At 41.0% G+C, this 26,719-nt stretch overlaps 3 protein-coding genes across 4 annotated transcripts in view; 1 reads left to right on the forward strand and 2 right to left on the reverse strand.

Annotated features, from left to right (window-relative positions):
* Positions 1-159: 159 nt before the first annotated feature.
* Positions 160-6,696, reverse strand: kdsr (3-ketodihydrosphingosine reductase). The gene is made up of 10 exons (XM_083991748.1): positions 6,289-6,696; positions 5,498-5,587; positions 5,133-5,189; positions 4,976-5,041; positions 4,789-4,884; positions 3,669-3,860; positions 3,371-3,454; positions 3,193-3,276; positions 2,967-3,068; positions 160-2,868 (listed from the first exon to the last, which is right to left on the reverse strand). Exons 1-10 carry the CDS (start codon positions 6,475-6,477, stop codon positions 2,749-2,751), a joined length of 1,080 nt encoding a protein of 359 aa, XP_083847874.1. The 5' UTR covers positions 6,478-6,696; the 3' UTR covers positions 160-2,748.
* Positions 6,697-7,065: 369 nt separating this feature from the next.
* vps4b (vacuolar protein sorting 4 homolog B) lies at positions 7,066-15,683 on the reverse strand. Of its 2 annotated transcripts, XM_083991262.1 has the most exons (13): positions 15,218-15,683; positions 14,219-14,330; positions 13,903-14,003; positions 12,375-12,486; positions 11,964-12,114; positions 11,739-11,797; positions 11,499-11,618; positions 11,233-11,389; positions 11,000-11,148; positions 9,245-9,326; positions 8,939-9,158; positions 8,690-8,830; positions 7,066-8,600 (listed from the first exon to the last, which is right to left on the reverse strand). In XM_083991262.1, exons 1-13 carry the CDS (start codon positions 15,236-15,238, stop codon positions 8,499-8,501), a joined length of 1,527 nt encoding a protein of 508 aa, XP_083847388.1. In that variant the 5' UTR covers positions 15,239-15,683; the 3' UTR covers positions 7,066-8,498. The 2 variants fall into 2 exon arrangements, with proteins under 2 accessions (XP_083847388.1, XP_083847389.1); XM_083991263.1 differs by lacking the exons at positions 13,903-14,003; positions 14,219-14,330; positions 15,218-15,683 and adding an exon at positions 13,360-13,605.
* An 831-nt stretch (positions 15,684-16,514) lies between these two features.
* Positions 16,515-26,719, forward strand: part of LOC311000346 (laminin subunit alpha-3-like) — a 52,928-nt gene continuing 42,723 nt past the window's right edge. The window contains exons 1-2 of the mRNA XM_083991026.1: positions 16,515-16,977; positions 17,461-17,607. Coding sequence (XP_083847152.1) covers positions 16,714-16,977; positions 17,461-17,607 — 411 coding nt within the window. The 5' untranslated portion in view covers positions 16,515-16,713. The remainder of the gene's footprint in view (positions 16,978-17,460; positions 17,608-26,719) is intronic.

Genomic DNA, 26,719 nt, shown 5'->3' on the forward strand with positions numbered 1-26,719 from the left:
GCTCCCTGAACTAGAATATAACCAGACAGGTCCGCAGCTGTTCAAAGTTACATATTCAAACAGAGACAAGATCATATTTTAGGCCACATACATCTATCTACATCTACAACTAAGGATGAGTTACACTTTGTTTTTCCTCACAGGTATTTATTTAGTTTATCATGTAAGAAAATAAGACAAAGAAACGTTTACTTCTCACATTTTCTTCAATGGCACACAAGGTGAAGGTGTTAAGTTTTTTGGCAGAAAACAAAGTCAAAAGCAAGAATGAGAGTGCATTATGACTTCCATGTTCAATCCTCAATAAACTCAATAATTATCTGATGATGACACCATTAATTAGGGGGAATGATTGAGTGTTACAAAACTTATATCTTGACTGAATGTTTAAACATATTGTAAGCATAGGCTTCATTTGCATAGCTTAAAAAGGTGTTAAAACAAAACTGCTTTTATACGGGCTACATGTTCTATCAACTATGTTTTGCTACCTCAAGGGGAAAAGAAAGAGAATTTCTGAAAGCAATAAATGTACAATTATGAAAAGCTCTTGAGTGCAGGACAGTATGCCTTTAACCAATGTCAAATGAGAACATCATCAAACATGAGTCACCCATTCTCACTTTCATATCTTGGATTCCAGTAAGGCTTCTTTATGTCATACAAAGACTGGAAACTGACAAAATACACACACACAGAAAACAGTTGGCATTTTACACTTAAAAGTCATATTAAATGAACTGGTAAACCACATGTGGGTCACGCCACATTGTTCTGTGGACAGGTCCATTCTTATAGCATTAGCTTTATCAGTAGTCACGTCTTAAGGCTTAGAATGGGTCCCCACACTGCTTCGCATCTTTTACAAACTAACTCTAAGATCAACAGAGCAGCAACATTGAAATTAATCTCAAATAAATGCATTGCATCTACAGAAATTGTCTTAACACATTTTGGCATTCAAATATTGGTGTATTTAAAAAATAATATTCCTATGTTCTGATTTGTACGCTTTGTATTAAAGTACATTCTCCCTGTTTGTGATGGACCAAAAGGAAGACTTGCAAGAGTCAACACTGTACTTCTTCTCCCTCAATATGCAAAACAATAAGAAGGTCATATGGTAAATACAGGACTTTTCCCAGGCTTGACAGAAATCAGGAGGGAATCGATAGTGTTATTAAGAGAGTTACAAAGTCCCAACTGTGCACGACAGAGTCAAAGCAGGTCAAAATCAGAGGGACAAGGACCACACTTCCACACTAGTCCCTCTACTGTTTAGGCCTTTATATGTAAAACAAATCTCCAGCGCCCTCACTAGACGTGCAGGGACATGACTCGGACCAGCGAGTCTTGCCCTGCCCTGACTTTTACACCACCCTCATAGATTATGGATCCCACTTGGATCTTGAACTGGGGTGGTTGAATATGTGCACAGACACACAAAACTGCATGTAAAAATGATACGCTTCCTTTCACACATTTAAGAAAAGAAAAAAAAAAGAAAGAAAATGTATTGAAATTCAAATTAAATCCACAGGTGAAAAGTGAAATCACCTGAGCTGGTGTGTGTTTTTGTTTAGTTTTTTCTCCATCTTTTAACTTCATGGCTTCAACCCATAGTACCTGCTTTCCTTTCTCAATAATATAAACTGGGATGATGAGAAAATAATTTGGTCTGTTTATTCCCGAGACAATAAAATCGAATGGCTTTTCTCTCCCCGGGGGTTGGCTCAGTCACAGCAAACGCGAACGCACGCACACGCACTCATGCAAAACAATTCACCCAAAGGGTCTTTGCCCCAACACCATGTCCAAAATTTTTGAATATTATTTTCTGGATATTATGTTTTTGCATTAGTAAAATTTAAAAAACATCACATGCTCACGCTCTCTCTCTCACTCTTTCTTTCGCTCGCTCGCTCGCTCTCTGATGTCACTGAAGAGTGCTGTTGTATCACATCCTGGTTTGGTTCACACACAGAGCACAAAAACAAAACATCCCACAGCAACAATAAAACGCTGAGGGTCAAAACTGGTTTCAAACACAGAGGTTATTCAGTCAAAAAGGAAGGTGCTTTGCTTGCAAAGACTTGTGGTACGAAAATAGGTAGAGGAAGAAGGGACTTGTTTAGTGAAAACAGTACAATTCTTACAAGGTGGACCTACTGTAGTGTTGTGATACATGCAACAATATGGCAAAAGGTGAAAGTTACCATTCTGGTTTTCACTATAGCCCCTGGTGGGAAGGAATCGGAAGCCATATTTGGCACAACTGGTCGGACAGGCTATCTGTTGCTTTTTCCCCTCTGAGGGGAAAAAAAAACCCAACAACACTGTGCGAGTAGAGGCCTGATATCTAACGTAAGTGGTTCACAAAGCCTACCTACTTTAAAACCAGGCTGTGGGATGTTTAGTCTGCCCTCATTCCCCTAAAGTAAGGCTGCTCCCACAAAAAGAAGCAGGTGGACACATTAAACCGAAAAGTCACTGGAATGCTCTGAAAGGAGAGTAATGGCTGTGAAGTTAATGGGGGAGTTGCGTCACAGGACAAGCAAAGAGTAAACATCTGCCATTTTCTTTCATCCCATCTGCGGAGTTGATATCAGAAATGCACTCAAAGCTTGGCCCCCCCCTACGGTTGTGCACTTGTACAGCTTGAAGGGGAGGGGATGGGATAAGGGGTAAGTGGAAGAAGATAAGGAGAAGGAGGAGGGGCACTGGGCTGTGAAGAAGGCAAGGCTGCTGTCACTCTCTCTTGTCAGCTGCTTTCAACTGCTCCCTCTGAATCATGCAGCGGCGCACAATGCTGTCAAAACTCCCCAGGTAGAAGAGGGCGATGGTCCGAAATAACCCCATGGTAACGATCTGTGCAGAAGATAAGCCGAGGTTAGAATTTGTTATTATAAATGGCCAAGGGGAGCATTACTTAGGCCAGTGTCCCACTCTCGTGCATGTGTCTGTACCTGCTGCAGACCCTCTGTGATGGAGGTGACGGGTGACATTCCACAGGTGAGGGCTGATAACATGTACCCATCGGGTCCCACCGAGCTGTTGAAGTTCCCCTGCTGTGAAGGCAAATAGGACAGGTAGGCACATTTAACACAGGCTATTCAGATGTCTTCACAAACATTTACTTCATTTTTAAAAGCTAAACAAGAAGCCTAGTGGTGGGTGAACTGAATTTCTTACCACTGCATCTCGCACAATGATTTTAGCCACTTGGTCTGGTTGACAAACTCCAGATGTTTCGGAGATTAATTTGGTCTCTAGAGGCTACAAGAGAAAAGAACAAGAGAGGAAAATGTTTTACTAAGGTAGGGGAATCAAAGTGAAATCCTGTTACTGTTAGTTGTGTTCAAGAATTTACCTTTGTTTTGTTTTCCTCAGCCAGTCCTGGAGTGTCAGTGTCAGGGGGGTAAGCCAGAGTCACATAGATATTGTATGGCTTTATCTGGGGGACAAAAAAACAGCAACAACATGGATTTGAGGCAATCAAAGTAAGTATGAATGCAGCCTATTGGTATATTGGGAATCCTTATTACAATATTCATACCACCAACATTTACACCCACATGCTTCGGGAGCAAAGTGGTGCAGAAATGAACAAGATAGAGTATGTGTTAGATAAATTTAAGCATATACAATTGCAAGAAGGTAAAACTCACCTCCATCTGCAGTGACTCAGCTAAGCCACGCAGGGCAAACTTGGATGGAGAGTAGGCAGTGTATCCGAACAGGCCGATCTGGCCTGCTTGGGAGGACACAAACATGATGCGGCCCATTCTTCGCTCCTTCATGGTGGTTATGACGGCTCGTGTGGGGTAAACGCTTCCCAGGTAGTTCACTTCCATCAGTTTCTGTTGGACATTCATCAAAGGTTATGACAACAATGTCAGACAGCAGTCACACCTTTCCTGATTATTATTTAATTAATAAAAAACAGAGTGTTGTTGATTTGGTATTAGTGCAAATTTATCATGTTGGTCAAAAATATTTTGTATGTGTTTTGTAAATCAATTGATCTGAAGTCCACATGGATTTTCAATTTTAATTCTAATATGTCCATAACATTTCTGGAGATCATTCCCCCTATTACTTTGACTTCTTGAAATCACTTTCCAGGACATTTTCAACTGCTACAGTATGACAGACATGTTATTACACCATACGCTCAAACATCCCCCCCCCTTTCATCTTTCGGAGAAGTGCTCTTTTCGACAGTTGTACCTTATTTTGTACATGATTGTTTCTATGTATATTCCTCTCTCACCCCCAGAAGTCTGATTTAAAGATGTGCAGTCTATGGCTCTAATTTATCTATGAAATAATCTCTTACATGCTTAGAAATTATTATATTATCATAGAACAACGTAAACATGTTGTTTTTGTTTTTAAACCACGCCCACAACAGCTCTCTGCTGCTCCTCTATCTTTCACTCAGCAGAGAAAACCCTCACTCTCCTGGTCCAATACTGGAAACACTCATCAACTCAAAGTCGCCAGTTTTCTTGCTAGGCACTTCTTTGGAAAATAAATCCTTAGTGGGGTCGGAAAAAGTCAAACAGAGCTCTGGCAGCTGATGTCACGATGTGATAAATAATTATCCATGACGACTCGAGCTTTTCCAGGACATTTGACTTTTTTTTTCAGGACACGTGGGAACCCTGCAAGTAATCTATTCTATTTAATCTTTTTTTATTTTTTATTAGTACTGATCAGAGTAGATTATTGAATTCCGAGTATATAGATAATACTTGGGTCCTGGTAAGGCTCGTAGGTGCTTACTTTAAAACGATCCACCTCCACTTCCTCGAACTTTCCAGAAATGGACATTCCAGCACAGTTCACGAGCATATCAACAGGCCCCAGCTTCTCTTGAGCCTACACAACAGGAAAAAGCCACTTCAACACTTCTGCACTGAATTATTAAAAGGAGCCTGAGATGTTCCATTACACTGGAGAGTAACATTACCTGTTTTATCACACTTTCCACCTGACTGTAATCACTGGCTACATCCACTGATATGCAGAGCACCACCTGTATAAAGAAATTGTACATGATCTTTGTAAACTAATGTAAAATGTCAAAAGAGGTTATTCTTTGTAGAAAAGAACAACTAAATCCATACCTGTTTGTCATTGATGGCAAATTTCTCCACCTCTTTCTTTGCTTGAAGCAGTTTAGCCTAAAGGGAAAAACATGCATATGATCTGTTCAAACCTGTGTAAATTCTTTTAAAAGTCAGTCTCACCCTTATTAAAAATCAAATTAAATCTTCAGGACATTAATGCTCACACACAGGTGGACTGTTTGACACAAAGGCACATTTTGCATGTGATTAGAGCACATCTTTAACTGACATGGAGCAAATTCACCTTTAGAATTGTTTTTTTTATGTGTTTGACATCAAACGAGTCTGATATAACAACAAACAGGTTGTGAACGGGCTGGGCTGGACTGAGAAACAGTTGACTGAATGGGGTTTGTACTGACCTCATCTCGTGCCACCAAGGTGATGAATGCTCCTTGCCTGTAGCACTCAATTGCAATGCATTTTCCAATCCCACTTGAGCCTCCTGTCACCTGGAATTTCAAAGAGCAAAACGATCATTCATCAAAGGTCAAATATAGGGTAGCTCACCTGTAGCTCATGGGTGGCGAAGGTAAACCGAAGATGCAATGTTCATAAAGTTGAAAATGTGCAAGTTTGTTCTGTCAATGAGTTATCACACTTGCTTGATTAAGGAAGAATAGTTGCACTGAGAGTCAGCCTGCTCAGTTTTTTTTTTTGCACAAGCTGTCACAGACAGTTGCTGGTTCAACTGGCTGTTTTTAAAAACTTGAGTTGCTGTAGTTGCTGGTACCATAATATACTGAGATGTTATAACGTTACTCAGTGACATTACGTTGATTATTAACTTAGCTTAGTTAGAGCCTCTGTACTACTATTTAAAACAAAACTGAACAATATAACTATCACTATGGTAGAATGACTGCATTAAATGGCAAAATGCGTCACGTGACTTTAGGTGCACATAATAAATTGGTTTATTGAGTAATGTTAACCGTAACGTTGCTTGACCCGTGTGGGCGTGTCTCTCCTTATAACTGTCAGTCAGCTATACACGGAAAATTAATGTATTTCTCCGTCAAAATCGTTAGTAATTATTGATAATGGCGTCAGTGCTGCAGGCATACAGAAACTATACTCTGCTAGAATATAAGTTAAAGCGAGCAGAGGAGCTGCAGAAATGAGTGAACGTAGCATATAGCTCTCCACTTACCACGACGTGGGCCCCGTTCAGTTTCAGAGGTTTCGGGCTAATAAGGGGCGATATCATGTACAACAGTAGCACAAAGGCAACAATGAAGGCAGCGACGACAAGGAGCATGATGAATGGCAGGAGGAGCCACCAGGAATTGATGAAAATCCAATCCGCGATCGTTGAGCTCAACCCTTCTTCAGAGGACATGGGTGAAATCTGGCAATCGTTAGCTTGTTTGCTAACTAGCAGGCCAGCTTCTCGGGTCCGATAACGGAGCTACGGGGGCAGGCGGCGGCGGCCCTGGAAAAGGGGGGAGGGGGTGGGGGGTTGTCGTAACTAGGAGCTCAGAGGAGGAGTTGCTGCTGGAGGTTTTGGCGGCGAGTCAAAGGTGTGTAAAGGTCAGGTTAGAGTACCGCGGTGGACCTTCGCTCCCCGTGACAAAACGCAGTCGGCATAAACCAAAACAAATCGAACTGTGCAGTTAACGGACGCTCGGCCGAGGTCGCAGTTGGTACTTGTAGTTCTCAGGCGGGAATGCTCCCTGGAAACACAGCGCTGCTCGAACGCGCACTGACAACAACTCCCACAATGCAACGTTCCGCTTCCTCATTCGTCGTATCCGCTTCAGCTAGCCGCGCACCTATCTACGCAGCCAAATACATCCATGGCCAGCACCCACCCAACCAGCCGCCAGGTATGTCAACTGGTAAAAAGTAGCCTATCAGTTTTAATGTTTACACAAATTGATTAATGGACCTACAAATCAATCTTTGTCAATAACAAAACTTATTTCCTTGACAAAGCTATTACCTTTATTTACACAATGGAAACGAAAAAAATAGGAAATCGTATGCATGGTTGACCTCTTTTCAAAGAAAAGGCTGAAGAGTTGGCTATATGTATAGACATTTACAGTAAAATAAGATATGTTTCCCAACAAAACTCAAAGGAGACAGCACACCTTAGTAGCAGAAGAGTACAGCTGTATACAATCTCTAAGAAAGCTTACATGAAATGTGCAAGTGTTATACATTTCTTAGTTGTAGTGACAAAGCACTCAATATATGAGCAGACCAACATAAAAAAAAAAAAAGAATATCATTTTGCGGCTTTTCTGGAAGGCACATAGTGCACACTGCCTCTTATGGCTACATATACTCCATGCTTGGAGATGCATTCCTGTGTTGTCAAGTGTAAAAGATTATCTCTCCACCTGAGCCACTGGTGTCCAACTCAAACACCTCAGTCTTAATTAGCAATGTGACTTTATCTTAATATAAGGCTTCGTTGAAGTTTGCATTAAGGGTAATTAGCAAAGCCAGAGGACACTAATGAAAAAATGTACATTTAGTTGTGAAAAACCCCATGAGCCGAGTGGAAAAGCAATTCAAAGCTACTGAGTCCTTTGAAAAACAAAATGGTAAAATAATGCTGGTACGGCACCACTGGTGAGTCACCCCAACAGCCAAGAGCTGAATTCCAATGACAACCAAGTAACTGAGAAATACAACTGTCATTTGTTTGGAAACGTAATAAACAATCCACAGGGGTCAATGCAGCTCTCATCCTGAGTGTCTCTGTCTCAAACTCTGTCCACCACCTTGAGACAAGAATGGAAATATTTCACCAAAACAAAATTCTGTGAACTCCTGCCGTCTGCATCACTTTCCCAGCCCAAGATGTATATATTCCACAAAGTACATGATACACTATAAAATGCTTGTTTTTTTCTTAATACAAAATAGAGAATATGTAAGGGATATTTACTAGTCTAGTGAGATGCACTGACTAGAAAATAAGGACAGTGTGGTCCCGACCTAAAATAAATAACGCTGACCTCATTTGCACTAATTGTTGTGTACGTCTTCTACTCGTTTCCCTCAGATGCTTGGGTATTCTGCTCATCAATACCTTTAGTTTTTAGTGCATAAGTCAAACAATCCTCTAAGTTTCCTATGTAGCATTGATTCTTTTATCAGTTGGAAGATGGAATTTTTTTTAATCTTCTTTGGACAATGGTGAATATCAAATAAAACTAGGTCTTCCACCTTTGTGTGTGGTTATCAGATTGGCAGAACAGAACAGTAATCTCTCCCACTTACAATAACCATTTACCTAGTGGTGAATGGCTAAGATGAGATAGAGAAAGACAGAGAAAAAGGGACAAGGACAATAAAAAGAGACAATCAGCTCCTTTGCTTTGGTTTGACTTGGCTCATTCATGCTGCCTAGCCTTCCTGGCCAAAGTCCTCTGTGAATTTTTTCAGTTTGTCCAGGTCTTGGTCATTGACTGTTGGCTTTGTGTTGGACTGAGACCTCAGCATGTCAGACTGAAAAGAGGAAAAAAAAAACACATTAGAGTGTGGGCTTTGATATACATTTATATTAAAATATATTGCTAGTCCTTATATATCCTTACCGTGCATACTACAGGCTCCAATAACTTCTCCCCGGGGACTTCCATCCATGTCATTTCAATTGCGTTGGGATCGCCAGGAGAGCAAGGTGTCAAGAGGTCATCTATAATCATGTTGGGGTCTGTTCTGGATGGACCCCGTACCTTATTTAAATCAAATCAGACAGAAACAAAAGTAACAGTTAGCTGTAAGACATTATTGTTTAGGAGCATTAAAATTGTATATGAATTTCAAATTTGTAATAGTCATACCCGTTTGAAGTGGGTTGCTGACTGGACCTTTCGAACCGGCTGCATTAGAGCGTCTCTGACAATGACACTTATATCTGCTCCTGAGTAGCCGTCTGTCTTTTTGCCCAGAGTGACGAAGTCAGATTCAGTGAGGCTGTTTGGGGTTGATCCCAGGTGAAGCTTGAACATGAAGGAACGGGCATGCTCTTCAGGCAGCGGGATGTAGATCCTTTTCTCAAATCTGAGAGAATATTATGGGTGATCAGTCAGCACAGGGGAATGACAACATGATTACAGACAGGTTTTTTTCTGAGTAATAACATTAACCTTCTTCTGATGGCTGAGTCTAGTGTCCATGGGATGTTTGTTGCTCCAAGTACCAGTATTCCTTCATTGTCATTCCCAACACCTGCGAAACATCAAACCCACTGTAAGATGCAACTGAAATAAGGGCTGCATTAATTAAATACAAAAAACATGATTTTGTGATTATATGGGCTGTGATTGTTTGTGATTCATGATTTCAGTTGAAATGGTCATTTTTGCTTTTTATTATTTTCACTCGCGTTTTGTTGGGTCTTGTACTAAACAGACATGCCCCTTTATGTAGAGAATACGTTTTGTTGGCCAGGGCGGCAATTATGGTGCTAACAATTCACAGTAATGTTGTGACACATTTTACTTTTATCAAATAAAGAAAAACATTGCAGCACCTGCGGTTTTGATATTGCACTTGTCCATATTGTGATTTCAATTACATTACAACTGTTTATTAAAAAGTGTACACATGCAAGAAATAAGTCCTGGAGAGTTGCTGAATACAGCTTACATAACAACTGATCATATTAAAGAAAATTTGCTTTAGGTTTATAACAATAAAGGATTAAAGGTGTTCAGAAAAGAAAATTGAATTTGAGCCCACTATGGGTCTTAACATTAGTGTAATAACTCATCTATCAGACGATGAGGCCCAAACTTTGTGCAAAATTCTATTTTTGAGTAAATCCGGGATTAAAGTGGGGTAGTTTTTCACATTGGATAATGCAGGCACACAAATTATGCGTCACATTGCTCACGATTCATCAGCCACTGATATTGGATCCGTCATCCGTCAATCAAACGTCTGAGACACACACACCGAGCTCGGTCTCGCCCCAAACATTGAATATTTGCCCGCTCGATTACGACCAATCAAATTTGTTTTCCTTACTCGGGTAAACTCGTGCGGCAACTCGTGGAAACTCGTAGAAGGAGGCGCGACAAACAGGACCATTTCTGAACACCTTTAAGGAATATGTCACTCACTGACATCATTTCCTGTCAGTGAGGCAAAGGAATTTACCAGTAGTGTCATTTTAGCTGGGCTATTAATAGCTATACCAAACCTTTGGCAACATTCTTACCAGTGATGTCATAGCAGGTGTTTTTCCTCACCTGCGCTGTGATATGTGTTTGGGGCAGTGACTAGAATCAGCATGTTGTAAAGTTTGATTGTATTTGGAGTGCTGCAATAGCAGTTTCCGGCCTCATGTGACTCAGTGCTCATTTAAAATGTTCACACTTCAGTTGGTACGAAGTGAACAGAAAAAGGTGCAGAGAGAGAGACTGAGAGAAAGTCCACACTGCCCTTCTCTGGAACAACTCCTATCCAGTCCAGAGGACATTAATCTGGATGGATGGGACTTTATCTGCCTATAACGCGAAAGTTTTAACGTTGCCCAAAAGCATTGAGCTCATCATCCAATTATTGCAGCTGCAGTTTCTATGTTTAAACCTTAGTCAAATCCAAGCTTTCCAATATAATACTGCCGGTGAAAATGTGGGGACTGAAACTAAACGGGTCGCTTCACTTAGTGCCTGAACAATCATTTTTTAATCGGACTGACATTTTAGATCCTACAGGTTGTTTTCTAATTCCAGAGTATTTATGAAAAAAAACATTCACCGACACGAAAAAAAAAAAAAAAATCTGTATCTCAGATTTGTAAACAATTTAAGATAAGAAGTGGGGAGTGCTCAGCAGCCATATCTTAGAAACTATCAAACACTCAATATATATATTTTTTAGCTCATCAGACTCACCCTGCATCTGGACCAGGAACTCTGTCTTGATACGACGAGCAGCCTCACTCTCGTTCTCACTTCTTGAGCCACACAGGGAGTCGATCTCATCGATGAAGATGATGGAAGGCTTGTGCTCCCTTGCAAGGCTGAAAAGATTCTTCACCAACCTGTGAAGCAGTAAGAAAGTTTTCAGGACATGAAGTAGGAGAATGCTGTTGGATACGACATATTTCTATGCTTATATGACTCACTTTTCACTCTCTCCCAGCCATTTGGAGACGAGGTCAGACGAGGAGATGGAGAAGAACGTCGAGTTGTTTGCCTCTGTAGCAACAGCTTTAGCCAGATAGGACTTTCCTGTACCTGGAGGACCAAAGAGCAAGATTCCCCTCCATGGAGTTCTCTTTCCTGTAATCCAAGCACAGAGGTAATTTAATTAATATTACCGGTAGTTATTATTGTTTGCCTCCATCATTTAATAGAGAGGTCATTATTTAAACAATAGAAACTTTAATACCTGTGAAAAGGTGGGGAAACTTAATTGGAAGAATAACAGCTTCTTTCAGAGCCTCCTTGGCTCCTTCTAAACCAGCAACATCATTCCATTTGATATTTGGTTTCTCCATAACGATTGCACCTGGAAAAAGAAACATACTACAGTAATGCCTTGACAATGACATGACTTAATTTAACAAACTCACAATAAAACACAAAGTATGCAGAGAGCCAAATAGTTCCTAAAAATGATATTACAAACCTGAGAGTTGATTTTGGAACTTCTTTTTCTCTGGATCATCACCTTCATCGCTTTCATTCCTATACACACAAACATCACATTAAAAATATATTCTGCTGACTACATTTCAAGTAAAAAGAGATTATATTATCATATTTAAATATATTGAGGGAAACTGATTGTTCCTGCAGATGTGAAGGACGGCATGTAAGCAGACATAACCCACTGCCCCACCCATCAACACACCCTTTGTCATCAGACTGCGATTCTTTGACAGGCTTAGAAGGAGGAGCTTTCTCTTTCTTCTTTAGGTACTCCTTCAACTTCTCTGCTCTGTCCAAATATTCAGCACATTTCGCCCGGATGCTCTGTTTTGCTTTATCACCTTGGGCTTCATCTGTCCAAAATAAGTACAAGTTAGAGGTTAGACAAATTTCAGGCTGGAGGATTAGACATTTCCCACCTGCATTTCTTGGCATTGTTAGTACACTCATAAACCAATAGTTTAAAAAGTTAAAAGATGATTAAGAAAAACAAGGATAATATTTCTGGGTTAATTAAGGAAGAGAATGAAGCCATTTTTAAACATATCAACCACAGTCTACAGTGTCATCTGTCAGCGTATACTCAATACCAAAGACCTGTTTCATGTCTTACATTTCACAACATGAAGGAAGTACTGAACAGCAGCCTGGTAAAGCCGTAGAGCCTCCTCATAGTTCTGAGCTTTATCCTCCTGAGCCGCCTTGCTGGCAAGATCAATGGCTTTCTAAAAAAGAAAATTAAAAAAAGAAAAAAAGACACAGAGCAACATTAGTTACATTGACCCCTGTAGGTACTGACATGCACAGAGAAGGCCAATAACAATCTGGCAATGAAACAACAAAGATGCCAGAAAGTTATGAAATCAACTACCGTAAACAATACAAACAACAACTGAATAAGTGACATTTAAATTCATGTCAGCCGTACGTTTACCGTAATATATAAATAGCGCGTGTTCAATGCTGCACCTGTCATGCGTGATGACACTGCACACACCGAGGTAGGACTTCGTCAGGACTTTACATAGACAGCAGTTTGTTTCACTTCCTTTTAGTTGCCGTACCTGCTAAAAATAACCGCAATGCAACGTGCATCTGTAACACATACCCAAGTATATAATGTTAATAATTTTCGCTTTCTGTTGGATGTGGGAGTCCTTTGGAGGCCAAATAAAACCAGCTAGTTAGCAACGCTAATCTCATTAGCGGTGTTAATGTTGGTCAATAGATCCGCTAACGCCAATGTTATTTGGGGAAATTAACCATGCGCGTGTACTTTAACAACGAAAACACTATATTTAATACCACATACAACTCGCAGTGTCAGCTGTTAATGGTGTTTTTGCTGTTGATAAGCAGCATACCGTATGCACGCCTTGTTGAGGCTGGGCTAGCTAAGCATGCTAATTAGCAGCTAATGTTAAAAACGTTACGGTGAAATCCTCGGGGGCATTTACACTAAACACCACCCAACAAAACCAGACCACGAACTTCGGTTGACAACAACTACGACGTTTTTTTTCAGTCCGTTTTTACGCCATGACAACTTTTTGAGCTTGTTTACGCGTCCTCGGCCCCGAGGTTCGTCTTCAACTTACCTGTAAATTATTGTTGGTAGCCATAAGGCCCGATCACTTAAGTCCAATAATCGAAACGGATGACACACCACCGTGAGTAAACGACTTTTAAACAACCCTCTTCAAGCTGTAGCCTTACAAATTGGCTGTTGACTCGGTAAACGATGTTTTTATGAGGTTTGTTTTCGTTCCCCAGAGCGCTCCCGAGTAAGATCGAGGAGGAAACTTCCGCATTGAAAAGTCGATACTCGCGTGCACGGAATGTGATGACGTCAAGACGTAGCGTCTGAGTTACTTGCGCTACTGCGTTTCCAAACTCCTGTCAGTAGGGTAACCCTCCAGTTGTAATAGTGTACCATACTCTTTCAAAAATGAAACACTGACAGACTGAATGAACTAGTGATTTCTATGTTGAAGCATTAATAATTTTTTCAGACACAAGTGACATATTTTCTCTTAAGCAGCAGTAGCCTAATAAAGATGCTCAAGCACACCCATGTTCATTCTACCATTATGGAGAACCATGTCCAGACTTGTAAGATGAAATATTTTTTTTGTAAGAACCTCTTTATTCACTAGGTACTGCTGTAGTTCTTCCACTCTGTCCAGGTACTGTTTACACCTGTCTCTGATCTTCTGGTTGCCATCTTTACCCTGGGGTTCACCTGATGGGAAAGAGAACATTAATTTAATTGCGTTGTTGGATAACAGCACAATTTAAATTTTGTACATAATGGACTAATTTCACTTCTGCATGCTAATTTGCCCACTAGGCAATGATAGTGACAAGCGGTTGCTAGAGGGTGCTGCAGTTATTGTGTGATGCTGCTATGTGACTTATCAGGTGAGGTGCATTTTGTTCCCCACAATAATGACGCACGTTTTAAAATGTGCAGAAAGTACTTGACAGCATGTTGGTAGGAGCTGATGGCTTCTTCGTAGTTTCCAGCCTGGTCCTCCTCTGAGGCTTTCTGTGCTACAGCAATAGCTTTCTGAAAAAGCAGAAAATCTATTAATATTTCAGATTCAGATGTTCCTGTGTATGAATCTCAAGATGAGTGAGTTCACATCATCTGAATATCCCACAAACTGCAAAAATGATAACCAAAGTTATATTTTCTAATGAAAACTGTCTGTACTTACTTTTTATAGTAAATTATTAATAAATTAAGTGATTGCCCATTCAAATCTGTCAATAAAAACCTTTGATATGACCAAATGATTATTGATGATGATTATTTGCTTATGAAAATAAAAAGACTAACGTTAGCATCTGCAGATTGAAGCTTATAACTCAAGTAGTAATTTTTTTTATTGATTTTAGAAGAGGCTCATCTGCAGCACCTGAGGAGGGAACCCCTATACCTCAACCACATACAACTGTCAGATATGGATACCTGCCATTTCGAGCATTGAAAGAGAATTGCAATGCATATGAGAAATTCCCTATATGTTACAAAGACATTTTAAAAAGATCAGACTTAATAGGAGACTTTATAAATGGTAACAATCTTCCTGTTCAAACTATGAATGAATCATTTCACAGAACAACGCTGGATCTGATGTGGATCTCTATATTTGGACTTAAGTTAGCATTCAATAAGTTGACATAAAACATCCCATAATGAAAATAACTTCCTATTCTGTTACTGTTACTGTTAAATATAACAATTGTAATGGTTTACATAAGCACGCGGAAGGCTACCATTATAAACATCGACACCGGACCATATTTAAGCATCCGCCAAAATGAAACTCGTCGGATTGGATACAAATACACTCGGTGAGGTTGTTCTGTAGAGGGTAATAACACTTGTTCCACTCCACGCCATAAACAAACGAAACCGTATCCAGTTCTAAGTAAAGTTATCCTCCCTACCTGTAGGGTTGTCGGCTCCATGCAGAGTCCTGGAAGAAAAAGAAAAACACAACAGATTCAACCTGTGATCCACGGCTGTCCGGTTTCGTTTATCCACTCCAGTAGTCACCGCACAACTTGTTCCTGTTTGCTTATCAGTGCCACAGCAATGACACATGCGTTAAAGAAAGCGGGCCTGCCCAGTCTGAGGAATGGTAGCGATGCTGGGACGCGGAAACCCTCCTGCCACTGAGTCATGATGTTGAGGCTCAGGCTGGTTGTTGTTGTTGAGCGAGTTTCTAAGACGACACAACTTTCCAAGACTGGGGCCCTCCTCGATTACATCATTGACCCAAATAGACTATATAAAGTTATTTCACTTTTACTGTGAGAATCATATGAGACAGCAGCCTAAATAATGCAACACAGAATAAGACAGGACATAGTCGTGTTACTTTTCACTGTATACGGAAGTTCTTGTTACTAAAAGCTAAGCGACATTTGAAACCGGCCCTCAATTGCGTGCGTCGTGCACCAAATTAAAACCCACCTCTCCAATGACTGGTGTGATGACGGTCTGTTCCACTAGAGGTCGCCACAAGATCATTGTCAAAGGATAAAAGACATTTTGTAGCCTACACTGGTGGGACACATCACAAATATCTATCTATCTATCTATCTATCTATCTATCTATCTATCTATCTATCTATCTATCTATCTATCTATCTATCTAGACATTAATACAACGCCTTCTTAACCTTCTTATTAATCATAGCCTAAATGTTGTTTTATTATTCAATTTCTAACATATCTTTTTATGACCTGTTTTGGTTTTTATTGTGCATTTATTTCAAACTACCTCATAAACTGCAAAATAATTTTCATAGTGACTAACGTATTCATATTTGTCCCTTGTAGAGTGATTGATTGTGGGATATAAAAACAAAGTCTGCAAAAAAAAAAAAAGGTAGATTAGACTTTTATATATATATATATATATATATATATATATATATATATATATATATATATATATATATATATATATATATATATATTTTTTTTTACAGTAGGCTATATTTTCAATGGGGAGACTATATAGTTTGTTTTTTATTATTATAAGAATTAAAAAAAAAAGAGAGGGTGAGAGGGACACGTGCTGCTGCTTAAAACGCAGAAGAAACAGTGATAGAGACCTTTGGCCCCGCTCAGTGGATTAAAAGTTGAACACAGACTATAGACAGGCTGACACCTGAGAGCTCTAGTGCCACGCACGGTTTGGTGAGGAAGACGGAAAGCTGGCGTTGTTGAGTGTGAAAACATGCAGCGCGGAGAGAGCACACCTTCAGCAGTGGAAGTTCAACCTATAGCTGTGCGTGAAGACTGAGTCCTGCCGAGAGAGCCCCGCGCGTAACCCCGCGCAGCCCATTAGGCGCATTTCATGGAGATCTATAGATGACAAGACCTGCACGCTGCGGGTTGCTCTCAGCATCTACGAGGATCTCTAACGCGGGACATGGCGAGGGGGATGAGGGGAGCTCATCTCCTCGCTGGATTTTTGACTTTGTTAATAACACTTTTCAGGAACGTAAATGGACAAGGAGCGTTTGATGACTTAACAGGATTTAGTTTGAGTCCTCCGTATTTCAACCTCGCCGAGGGCTCCAGTATCTCTGCCACAGCAACCTGCGGTCAGGATGAAGTTGGGACACCGAGAAATGATTTATACTGTAAGCTCGTCGGAGGACCCAACATCGGACATCCGACTCAAAGTATACAGGTAAGAACTGAAAGTTAGAGCTTGATGTGATCCCAGCGCTTCTGTGCATGGGACATGCAGAAGTAGAACCACAGCATTATAAAAGGGAAATTACAGTGTTATCTGTACACTTAGACAACAGGAAGTTGGATAGGTCTACACATATTGTCAGATATTAAGGTATAATTGAGGTTAATTAGTAACAGGATCACCTCTAAATGTGTTGTGCCTCTGTAAAAACAAAATGAGTCATTGAGTCCCAAGCTTTCCAAAGGAAATGCCCTTTCAACACTGGTCTCAGAAGTTCCTCTGATGTGGGCTATGCAGTTTGACAATGAAATGCCCAGGCTTTCCTTCTTTTCCACCTTTGCAGTGTTTTTCATATTTTGCAGTATATTAATGTTTTGTAAGCATCTCTCTCCATAATTAAACCTGCATCTAGTTTGCTGCAATTTATTTGGAGGTGTGTTTTTCTTAATGCCGACTACTTGACACCATTTGCAGTTCTGTGATTACTGCAATGCTGTTGATCCCAACAAAGCCCACCCTGTGACCAGCGCCATCGACGGGACCGAGCGGTGGTGGCAGAGCCCTCCTCTCTCCAGGGGGCTGGGGTACAACGAGGTGAATGTCACCCTGGACCTTGGGCAGGTGAGATTATCATACCTTCCTCTGCTATGAACAGCTGTTTACCTGCTGCTACCTGCACTGTGTATAATGATTGCTCTGTGGTGACAGTTAAATGCAGCACCTGGATGTTCCAGAGGCGAGGGAAGGAAAGTGCTTTCTGTCTTGGTTCTTGTTCTGCAGCAATTAGATGAGTTGTGTCAATTATGTGGCCTAGTGGGAGCACCAGTTTTTTTAAATGCATTTTGGCAAATTGTTCTTCTCCAGTGCTGTGTTTTTGCTGCTCTTTATTTCTTTTGGGTCATCCTCTGATTGACTCATGGTGTTACATTCACAAACATCCCAAAGGTGTTACATGATTATGTTTTCAGATTGAGCTTCATCACCTCGGCCAGCAGTGATCATGTGAATAATGTCCTGCAGTTGGTTGCTTGCCAGGAATCGGATTCACGCCCCTTTGGCTGGCGAATATGCTTCCATCATGACCCGTGTCTCTGGCAGGAGTTTGGCTCACGGCCCATAAAACTGTACCTCACGCTCAATTATCCACTGTGAGGAAAGAGAGGAATTCTTGTCTCAGGATTAGGGATCAGAGGGATGTAAAATCAGATTTGAGGAGTGCAGGTGGTGGCCTGGACCTCTTGTGTGAGCTCTTGTGCCTTTGACTAGTTTTGGAGTAGACTTCAAAACAAGAGCAACAAAAAGAGCCCCATCTCCACATGTGTTGCATCTCTGGTTCCCGGTGGGCACGGAGTCAGACAATGGGTGTTGGCTCTTCTTTCTCTGTTTTTAGACAGACTGAGCTGAGCAAAGATCCTACATGGCTAAATATAGTCCACACTTACAAGAGGATGGACGCATGCGGGGTATTTAGGGATGTCTGACTTTAATACGTGGTAATGCTCAGTTTATTTGGGAGCAGGGAAAACAGCATTATTGTATTATGGTGTGCTAAAAAGAGCGTGGCTTGATCTGCGGCTGTGACTACCAACCACACAACCCCTAACCCCCCTCCTACCTAAAACACATACACACACCTGTCACACATTTTTCTTTTGATGGCATCTGATGCGACCACCAAGACTGTAAACAATGCTCACCTGCCACAATGGTATTTTAAGCCACAAGGATGTATTAGCACTGAAATTCACCTATTCTGAAGAAGAAAGATGGGTCTACATTGGGAACACACAACAACCTGGCTTTGTGGGGGACAGATGCGATCTGTTAATGAGAACTTCTACGAGCAGCTTTTTTTCTTGTGGTGTATTAAACAAGCACACTCAGCATTCTCAATAGATTTTGCAATGTCCCCCGCTCATGCCAATACAATATAACTGAAAAAATTAATAATTTCAGTTTGAAAGGTGGTTTTCCTGTTTCCTGAGTAAAAGTTAGTGCTGTATTTTCCTACAAGATTGCTTTATTGCCCTCCTCCACCCTACAAATGCAACCTCATGCATTATCCACAGCAGGTCTTGAGCTGTCAGGTTTGTTTGACTGTCGCAGGTGAAGCTCTGATAGCTTTGTAGGTTTTTCTTTTGTTTTTCAAATCTAGAGGAAAATGTATGTGTTCAATGAAATATGTGGGTTAGACTTTGTTGAATGGGTTCTGTGGTTTCTTTCAAGACCAACGCAGGTGGCTGTTCCCCTGTTGTCTATATAGCTCTTAGATATATTAGATAATGGCACAGTTGATGTTTATGTTAAAGTGTTGAAGTTCAAAGAGAGGAGCTTTATTGACGGAGCTGGCTCAGAGTTTTCTGTAAGGAGGATTGTTTGAAGCAGTGTCTGCCTCAGTTTAAGATAAACTAATCTGGCTAAACCGGAACTAAACGTTTTGTCTAAAAGCTGCAGGTCCACCACTTTGGTCCAGACTGAACCAACTCAAAAACTGATGGATTGCTATGAAATTATGCACAGACATGGTCCCTAAATCATACTGACTTTGTCTCAGCCCCTACCCTTAACATGAAGTTGACATTTTTGAGTTTAGATCAATATCTTGACAGTTATTGGGGTGATGCGTCATAAATGTCCCGCTCATGATGAATTGTAAAAACTTGCTGACTTGCTGACTTTAAATTATAACCACCATCAGGTCAAAAGTTTAAAGTTTGTCAAATACTTTGATTCGTGACTGAAAAGAATTCATTTCACACCTGCCACTGTTTTGTGTTGTTACAGGCGTTCACATACTATCACTAAACTAAGATGGTAACAGGACACTTGCCAAACATCAGTATGTCTGAATTGTCACTATGAGTCTGCTAGCATGCTGATTGAAGCATTTTATTCAAAGCGCTGCTGTGGCTAAGTACAGCCTCATCAAGCCCCTAGCACGGTTGTAGACTCTGGGTATTGTTTTCATTCAAGCAGCCTATCTTCAAATCTCAGAGCCACTTTCATCAACCAGCCGAGTTCTTCTTGGGACATGATTACTACTTTCTATTTTGCTTCCAACTCAACCATCTCTTACGGATAACTCCTCTGTCTCACGCAAGCCAATAAGAGCAGGCCTGCTACTCCCTGTTTATGTGACTTCTTGGCTTTTGACCTGTGAACCTTGATAATGGATTCTTCAGCTGGCTCATGTATGACAGATAAGGCGTGTCAACTTTTGCCCAAATAAATTTGATTGAAGTGGATATTTATGGCAGCCCAGATCACATCTCCTTTGATTTCACATCTTCTGCATTGCATATAGGCTATTTCTCATATTCACAAGTCAAGATCCAATAAAACACTTGTCCTTGGCCTTGCCAGTATAAACTTATACCACATACTCTACGTCTCCACTAAAATACTAGATAGTTTTCCAGGAACCTTGGCCCTGGTTAAACTATTTACAGGACACAGTAGGCAAGCCATTGTTCTGGTAAACATTTACACCACATATCAGACTGCCAGTCAGTTCTTTTTTCTGGGGAATGTATTTTAGGAGCCCTGACCACATGTGCTTATCTGCCTGAGTGAGCTCAGAGTAGAGCATGTGAGGCGAACATGCCAGGGCTTACTGTTGTCTGTCTCCCATCTGATGAGTCTGAGCTGCTTCTGATTGGTGGGTGTCAGGCAATGAGTGAACATTGGACATTATTAGTTTAAATCAAGTTCGTAGTAGTTGCTGGACTGATGTTCAGTGGATCAGTGGCATTTTTTCTGCGAAGGTTAAGGCTGTGGATTATTACTGTGGGTGACAGGTGTTTGTTGTGTTCATGATGGAGCTTTGTGTGGTGGTTTTGTGGCTTTAAATGGACTTTGATTGCAGAACATCTTGTTGTTTATCTTTGATTTATGGGCTTATTTGCTCAGCAGGCTATGATGTTTATCAAACACCATGAATAATATGATTAAGCGCAAGATTGTGCACTTTGAATACGAAAGTTAAAAAAGATCTGGTTCAAGTTAGTGCAATGGCTTTGGACCTGCTCTGAGTTTTGCAATCGTTGATAGACAAAGCTTCGAAGAACTCAATTTTATAGACATTCCCCTGGAGCCTAATCCCCCCTCTTAGGGGTCCACCTCCCACCGAAGTTGGTTTGAATGTTTTATTTGCAGCCGTTGGCCCCTTTTGTGATAGAATTCTTCTAGGCACTATTGTATGACATCCTTTCTGTGCTCTCACACTCTCACAAAGGTCTAGTTCTTTTTGAGCCTTGCTGAAAGTGACCTGGTCCTCCCTTTTCATTGGTTAAATGGACAGAAATGGAGAGGTGGTGTAATTTGGTGGTGAGAAAATACCCAAACAGAAAACACACACACAAACACACATGTCTTGGCTGAAAACATTCCACTTTCCTCGCTCTGACATAAGACTTCTTACTGAATAGACATTCAGAAGAAGTTTAAATGCATGAATGGATGCTGCACAGATTCAGTGTATGGCATATTGTATATTGCTAATTGAGGTATCATGATCTAAATATGTATGTAAAACCCCTATCTAGTTATGCATAAATATGCTTTCTATTAAAGATTTGCTCATACAATGCAGATGGCACCGTCCGGCCCTTGAGACAAAATTGGCTGTCAAACATGTCCCTATTGCTGTGGTGACGATGGAGGTGATGTAAGTGCCTGCCTTTAGCTGGGCTGCCTGAGGCGCCAGGCCAACCCTGCAGATATTTACTACTCTGCTAACAGCCACCTCATGCTAGTTAGCAGTAGCTCTGTGGCTTGGCAGGTGCATCATGTCGTCCTAAATCTGGAGCTCCAATGTGGAAAAGCTTGTGGGGGTTAACGTGGGATCTATTCACCTTTTCAAGGCCATTGTCATAAATTCATACGTGGAGATGCTAATTAGTTGTCACATGTTTACTGACGCAGGCATTGATGCAATGGGATGTGTTAGAGAGCAGGAGTTTTCCTTTACACGTGTGATGGGGCTGCAAGTTCATCCATCAGCCCTCTTTCCACTGAGGTGAAGTAGATATAGGAACAAATGGAATAAGTCAATATTGCAATATTACAATTATATTATGATAAATTATGTAAATTTTTGCACCAAATACTTGCAAATCTTGCTGTCAATTGCAATGAAGATCAATCATGTATTTCAGGGACAGGATTGCAATGATCCTAACCTCAGGAAATTAAAATAGAAAGATACTGAATTTCTCACTAATTTAAAATCCAGAGCTTTGTTAAGATCATAATAAGTTTAAATCCACTGATTTCAAAATGTTTAGCTTTAATTGATCAAGTTAATGTCCAGCTTCTTTGTACTGGTTTGAGTTTGATATTTCATGGGTGCAAACATACTGTATTCAATGCAATTCAATATACGCAAAATTCCCAAGCAACTGCACCTCAGGCTTTTACAATGAGAACATTGCATTGAGAACAAGTAGTAACTTGCATATACCCTGTGTTTTCTGGTACAACTACAATTCCCCTGTGACTTTTAGCCAACTGTTCGTTGTTACCATATAACTAATTCTGTCATGGAGACAGAGGAAAATACACCAGACTACCCCTCTCCCCTTCCACCACCCACCTGTTGCACACAGACAAGCAGTTGTACATTGCATTGTTACAAACTGGAGGGCAACTGTTCCACCCCACTGGGCTGCAGCGTGCTTTGTCTGGCAGGCCTGATCTACTCCAACAGAAGGTGATGCCTCCTTTCCTTTGAATGGTGTTTTTCAGATCTCAGATCAGACTCTTAAGATCTCAGATGGCCTCTATCTGTCAGGACTCTGATCTCTCTGTAGATGTAGCCCTCTTGGCTCTGCAGTGCCCTTTAGTTGGAATTTGGGATAAGGATATTCTGTGATTTGTTTGTTGGCTGCACTTTCTGAAAATGAAAGTGATACAATAATATGACAAAATATGATTAAGTATTTGATTAGTTAGGCATTTATTACACATAACACCTCCACATGGCACCATGCAGTACCTGCTATTTATTCTATACAATGAGAATTAGAATGTCAAAAGTGTGGATTAAGACACAAAGGAACAGTAATTGTTGCAGACATCATGATTTATGATTGAGAAGGCTGTGAGGAATTCCTAACCAGTTCACTTTACAGTACACTTCATTTAATCAACACAAAGAGATTATAATTGAAGAGATCCACGTGGCAGGCACGGCAATGAGAGCATGGCAAAGGCTCACGCAATCAGCCCTTTTTTCAGATCTTTGATATTTCTGTGAGTGTGAAACACTGCTTTACAGCTCTTACCTATTACCTGAAGTGCAGGCATGTGTGAAGTTAGAGAGTAGGACTGTGCATAGAGGAGCATTGCTGCTGTAGTTGACACTATGGGTGCTAATTTATTATACTTGAGCTGCCACAGACAAACTAGGAATTAACTTTCAGAGGTCAATAATCACTAGATACACTACTGGGCATGAAATGTCAGCAGATTTAGGAATGACGTGACTATGTTTGTCAAAATAAATGTATGTTAGGCTACTACAAGTGTATTGAGAAAGGGGTAAAAATGTTAATATGTTGCTGTTAAAATGGTGTTTGGTCATGAGGGACAGAGCTGGCTCTGTTGGCTTGTTGTGTTAATTGGAAGGTTAGAGAAGACCTGGATACTTTATGCCTTGTATATGTGACACCATTGTAGGGGGCCAAGGTCAGGAATTTGAGAAGGAGGTAGAAGGCAGAGAGGGTAAGTGTCAAACAGTTCATACCTGTCACAGCTCAACCCCTGACCTTTCTGACACCCACCCACAGCCTGCTACACTAAACCTTCTGGCATGACACCCTTGTCTAAACCTTGAAGCTGCAGATGCAGGGAGGGGCAGATGGCTCTGCTCAGGTGTTATTCCAAATGTTTTCGCCACAAGCTTGTCAATCTGTTTCATGTCTTTCTACACCACTGGGATCCTCCACTGGTGTGCTTAGCATGCCATCACGATATTTCATGCTCCCTCCAAACAATATGTAGGTGCTGGACATATTTCAAGAGTGTGTGTTTAGACTGGCAGGACACAGTTAGAGAGACAGGCCTGAAATTAAGCAAAGCCATGCCATGACAGGCCTTTTCTTCCAAGATCATGCTGACTGGGTTTATTTCCGGAGGATTCACTTAGAGGCTGGCATCAAGACAGTATTAGATACCACAGTGAATGACATAACCACATTCAGCCAAGATGAGAGATTTTGACTGAAGTTGGCGAGCAATATTTTCCCTTTGATTTTTTCTGCAGGGGTACAGTTGTGTGGGCATGCACAAGCTTGGGACCCATCTTTACATCATCAGCATCATGGTTACATGCACATGGTGCAACAATATCTTAAAACTACTTTACAATTATTGATTATTATTTTATAGGCAATTATTATAGGTAAGGTTCTTTTCACCTTTTGTGATCTTTTTCCAGAGGCTTTTGGTCTCTTAAGGCTCTGGAGGCCCAGATTGTTGTAACATAATAAGCCTCAATATGGAACTTCCACAAACTTTATTGAACATAAATAGAAAGTGCAAGCTGTGGTTGTTACATTTTGTTTTGAGTGGACATAAGAAAAAAATTGGATTGTCTGTTTCAGTCCTTTTATGATGATGAGATTTTAATGGAGACTTTATTTAATATCAGAAGGTTCCCTACACTGACGTACAATACAAATACAGAGATCAGTGAACAATACAATGATTGGTTCTTCACCAGCAGGTCTGCACTGAATATCTGTATGCTTTTGTTGGTGACTGAAATGTCCATTAAAGTTATCATCAGATGATTTTGCCAGATTGATTATTGTAATAATGTCATTGTTATGTCATTATACAGCATCACTTCACTCCGTGCTCACATAACAATAGTTAAGCTAATGTAAATGTGTCAGTCACCCTAACTTACTAAATTCAATGTCTGACTGTTATGTTTGGAGACAAAGCAGAAACAGTGTAGGACATTGTTATTCTTGGGAAACTGTAGAATCCGTCTTGTCGTTACCATCTTTATCTGTATCCATGACAAGTGGCGGAGCAGATTTTCACTGCTGTGTGTTGTTGTCAGTGACAGGTCCCTGAAAGTGGTGGCACGCTCTGCTTCGAGGGCATTATGAGGGAAGGGGAATGTGGCGCTATGTTTGGAATCTGAGATGGGTCGGCATGCCAGCCAGCACGTCTCTAGCCACCCCTACCCTTTTTCCCCCCCCCCCCCCTGCTCGCTTTCCCTGGCCCTCTCTGAACGTCATTACAACCCATGTGAACCAAACTTCCTCCAGGTCCTCAGCAGAGCCAGCATATTGATAGTAAGCAGCTCTGCAGTGAGATCCTGGCGTCTGTTTTTAGCAGGACAACGGCCCACGTCTTGTTTGTGTATGCCATTAATCTTTTTTTGTTCTTTGAGCATCCTGTTCCGTTTGGGTGGATTTCTTCTCTGATTAATTTCAAGACACACCCCATTCAGGGATGAGGTCAGGAGGAGGCGTTCTGAGCTATTCTATTTACCCGCAAACTGACTGTGTTTCTCAATGGCAACAGTGATTAAAGGACAGTCAGACTATTCCTGATTTGCAACTTAATGATTTTGCTGTTGGTTATAAGAGCATGTTGACAATATTCAGAGAGCAAGGCCACACAGTTTCCCAGCTGACCTCCGATCTCTCTCACAATTCGTCAACCCAGTAACTACTTGAACTTGAGGAGGGGGGGCACAATCCATCAAGATAATTGTGATCCTTTTTGACACAGTCCACAGTAAAGCCTTTGCCGTCTGCTGCTTTGCTTTGATATGGTAGCACAGCTCCCTGCCTCTGTAAAGAGAGACTGAAAGCTGAATGTTTCAAATGCCCGTGGAGGTTTTCATCAAGCTGCTGAGGGATACTAGACGAGTGTGGGCCTGCCTTCACTCCATCCTTCTCAAAGAGAAGACAGACTACAGAAATGTCATTGAAATAGCACACAGTCATTAACGTACAGTTTCCATGCAACACTTGAATCCCGTGGACAGATATCACAAGTTTAGCAAATATGCCCACAGCAACATGTATTTGAAACACGTCAGTTGTTGCTTTTGGATCCATACCAACACTGACATTGCACAAAGATTAAACTGTTTCAGCCCCATAAAAACAAGGCAGGGCGTGGTGGTCAGGTGTAGACAAGGTCTTTTGTTGACACTGTAGGTGTCACGTGTAGGTGGGTGTCACAGGGTTTAAATTCCTAGCCACGCCAAGTCTTTGCCAAACCACGACAAAGACTTCTTTGACTATCACAAATTACCTTTCTATTGTTCAACTTTCAATCAAGCTGAAGTCACCCGCTTTTCGGGCTTGATGAGGATGTTGATGAACTGCAAAGAGAAAGCGGACTGTTCTGAGCATCACGACCCTGACAGAAAGCTCAGTGTTGGCAGAAGCAATCATTGCATCATTTTCTGCCCTTGTATGGCCTGTATATTCTGATGGAAGGTGGTGATAGAGAGTTCAGAGAACAGACGTGAATCATGTGGGCTTAGCTAGTGTCTTTTCACTAACCTGGCTGCACCTGCACCGCTTTTATTGCTGACAAATGTTGGTCAATTGTTTGTGCTTGGCTGTACGGCCACACAGATGCTGCTGAAGTTAAGCTGCAAGAACAGTCAAGCAAAAACAGGAAGCCTTCATCTTGATTCAGTCTAGTCCCCCATTTAAGCCATCAGTTCTGTGACGAGCATTTGCAGAAATGCATCCAT

This window comes from Trachurus trachurus, assembly GCF_905171665.1.
Source record: "Trachurus trachurus genome assembly, chromosome: 17".
NCBI lineage: Eukaryota > Metazoa > Chordata > Actinopteri > Carangiformes > Carangidae > Trachurus > Trachurus trachurus.

Excerpts from the sequence above, each read along its gene's own strand:
- kdsr (XM_083991748.1), bottom strand. The coding sequence starts at position 6,477 with ATGTCCTCTGAAGAAGGGTTGAGCTCAACGATCGCGGATTGGATTTTC. Across the intron at positions 3,277-3,370 it reads CTGAGGAAAACAAAACAAAG|CCTCTAGAGACCAAATTAAT; the intron begins GTAAATTCTTGA and ends TTTCTCTTGTAG. Across the intron at positions 3,069-3,192 it reads TCATTGTGCGAGATGCAGTG|CAGGGGAACTTCAACAGCTC; the intron begins GTAAGAAATTCA and ends TTGCCTTCACAG.
- vps4b (XM_083991262.1), bottom strand. The coding sequence starts at position 15,238 with ATGGAGCCGACAACCCTACAG. Across the intron at positions 14,004-14,218 it reads CTTTCTGCACATTTTAAAAC|GTGAACCCCAGGGTAAAGAT; the intron begins GTGCGTCATTAT and ends CTTTCCCATCAG. Across the intron at positions 11,798-11,963 it reads TCGCAGTCTGATGACAAAGG|GAATGAAAGCGATGAAGGTG; the intron begins GTGTGTTGATGG and ends TTGTGTGTATAG.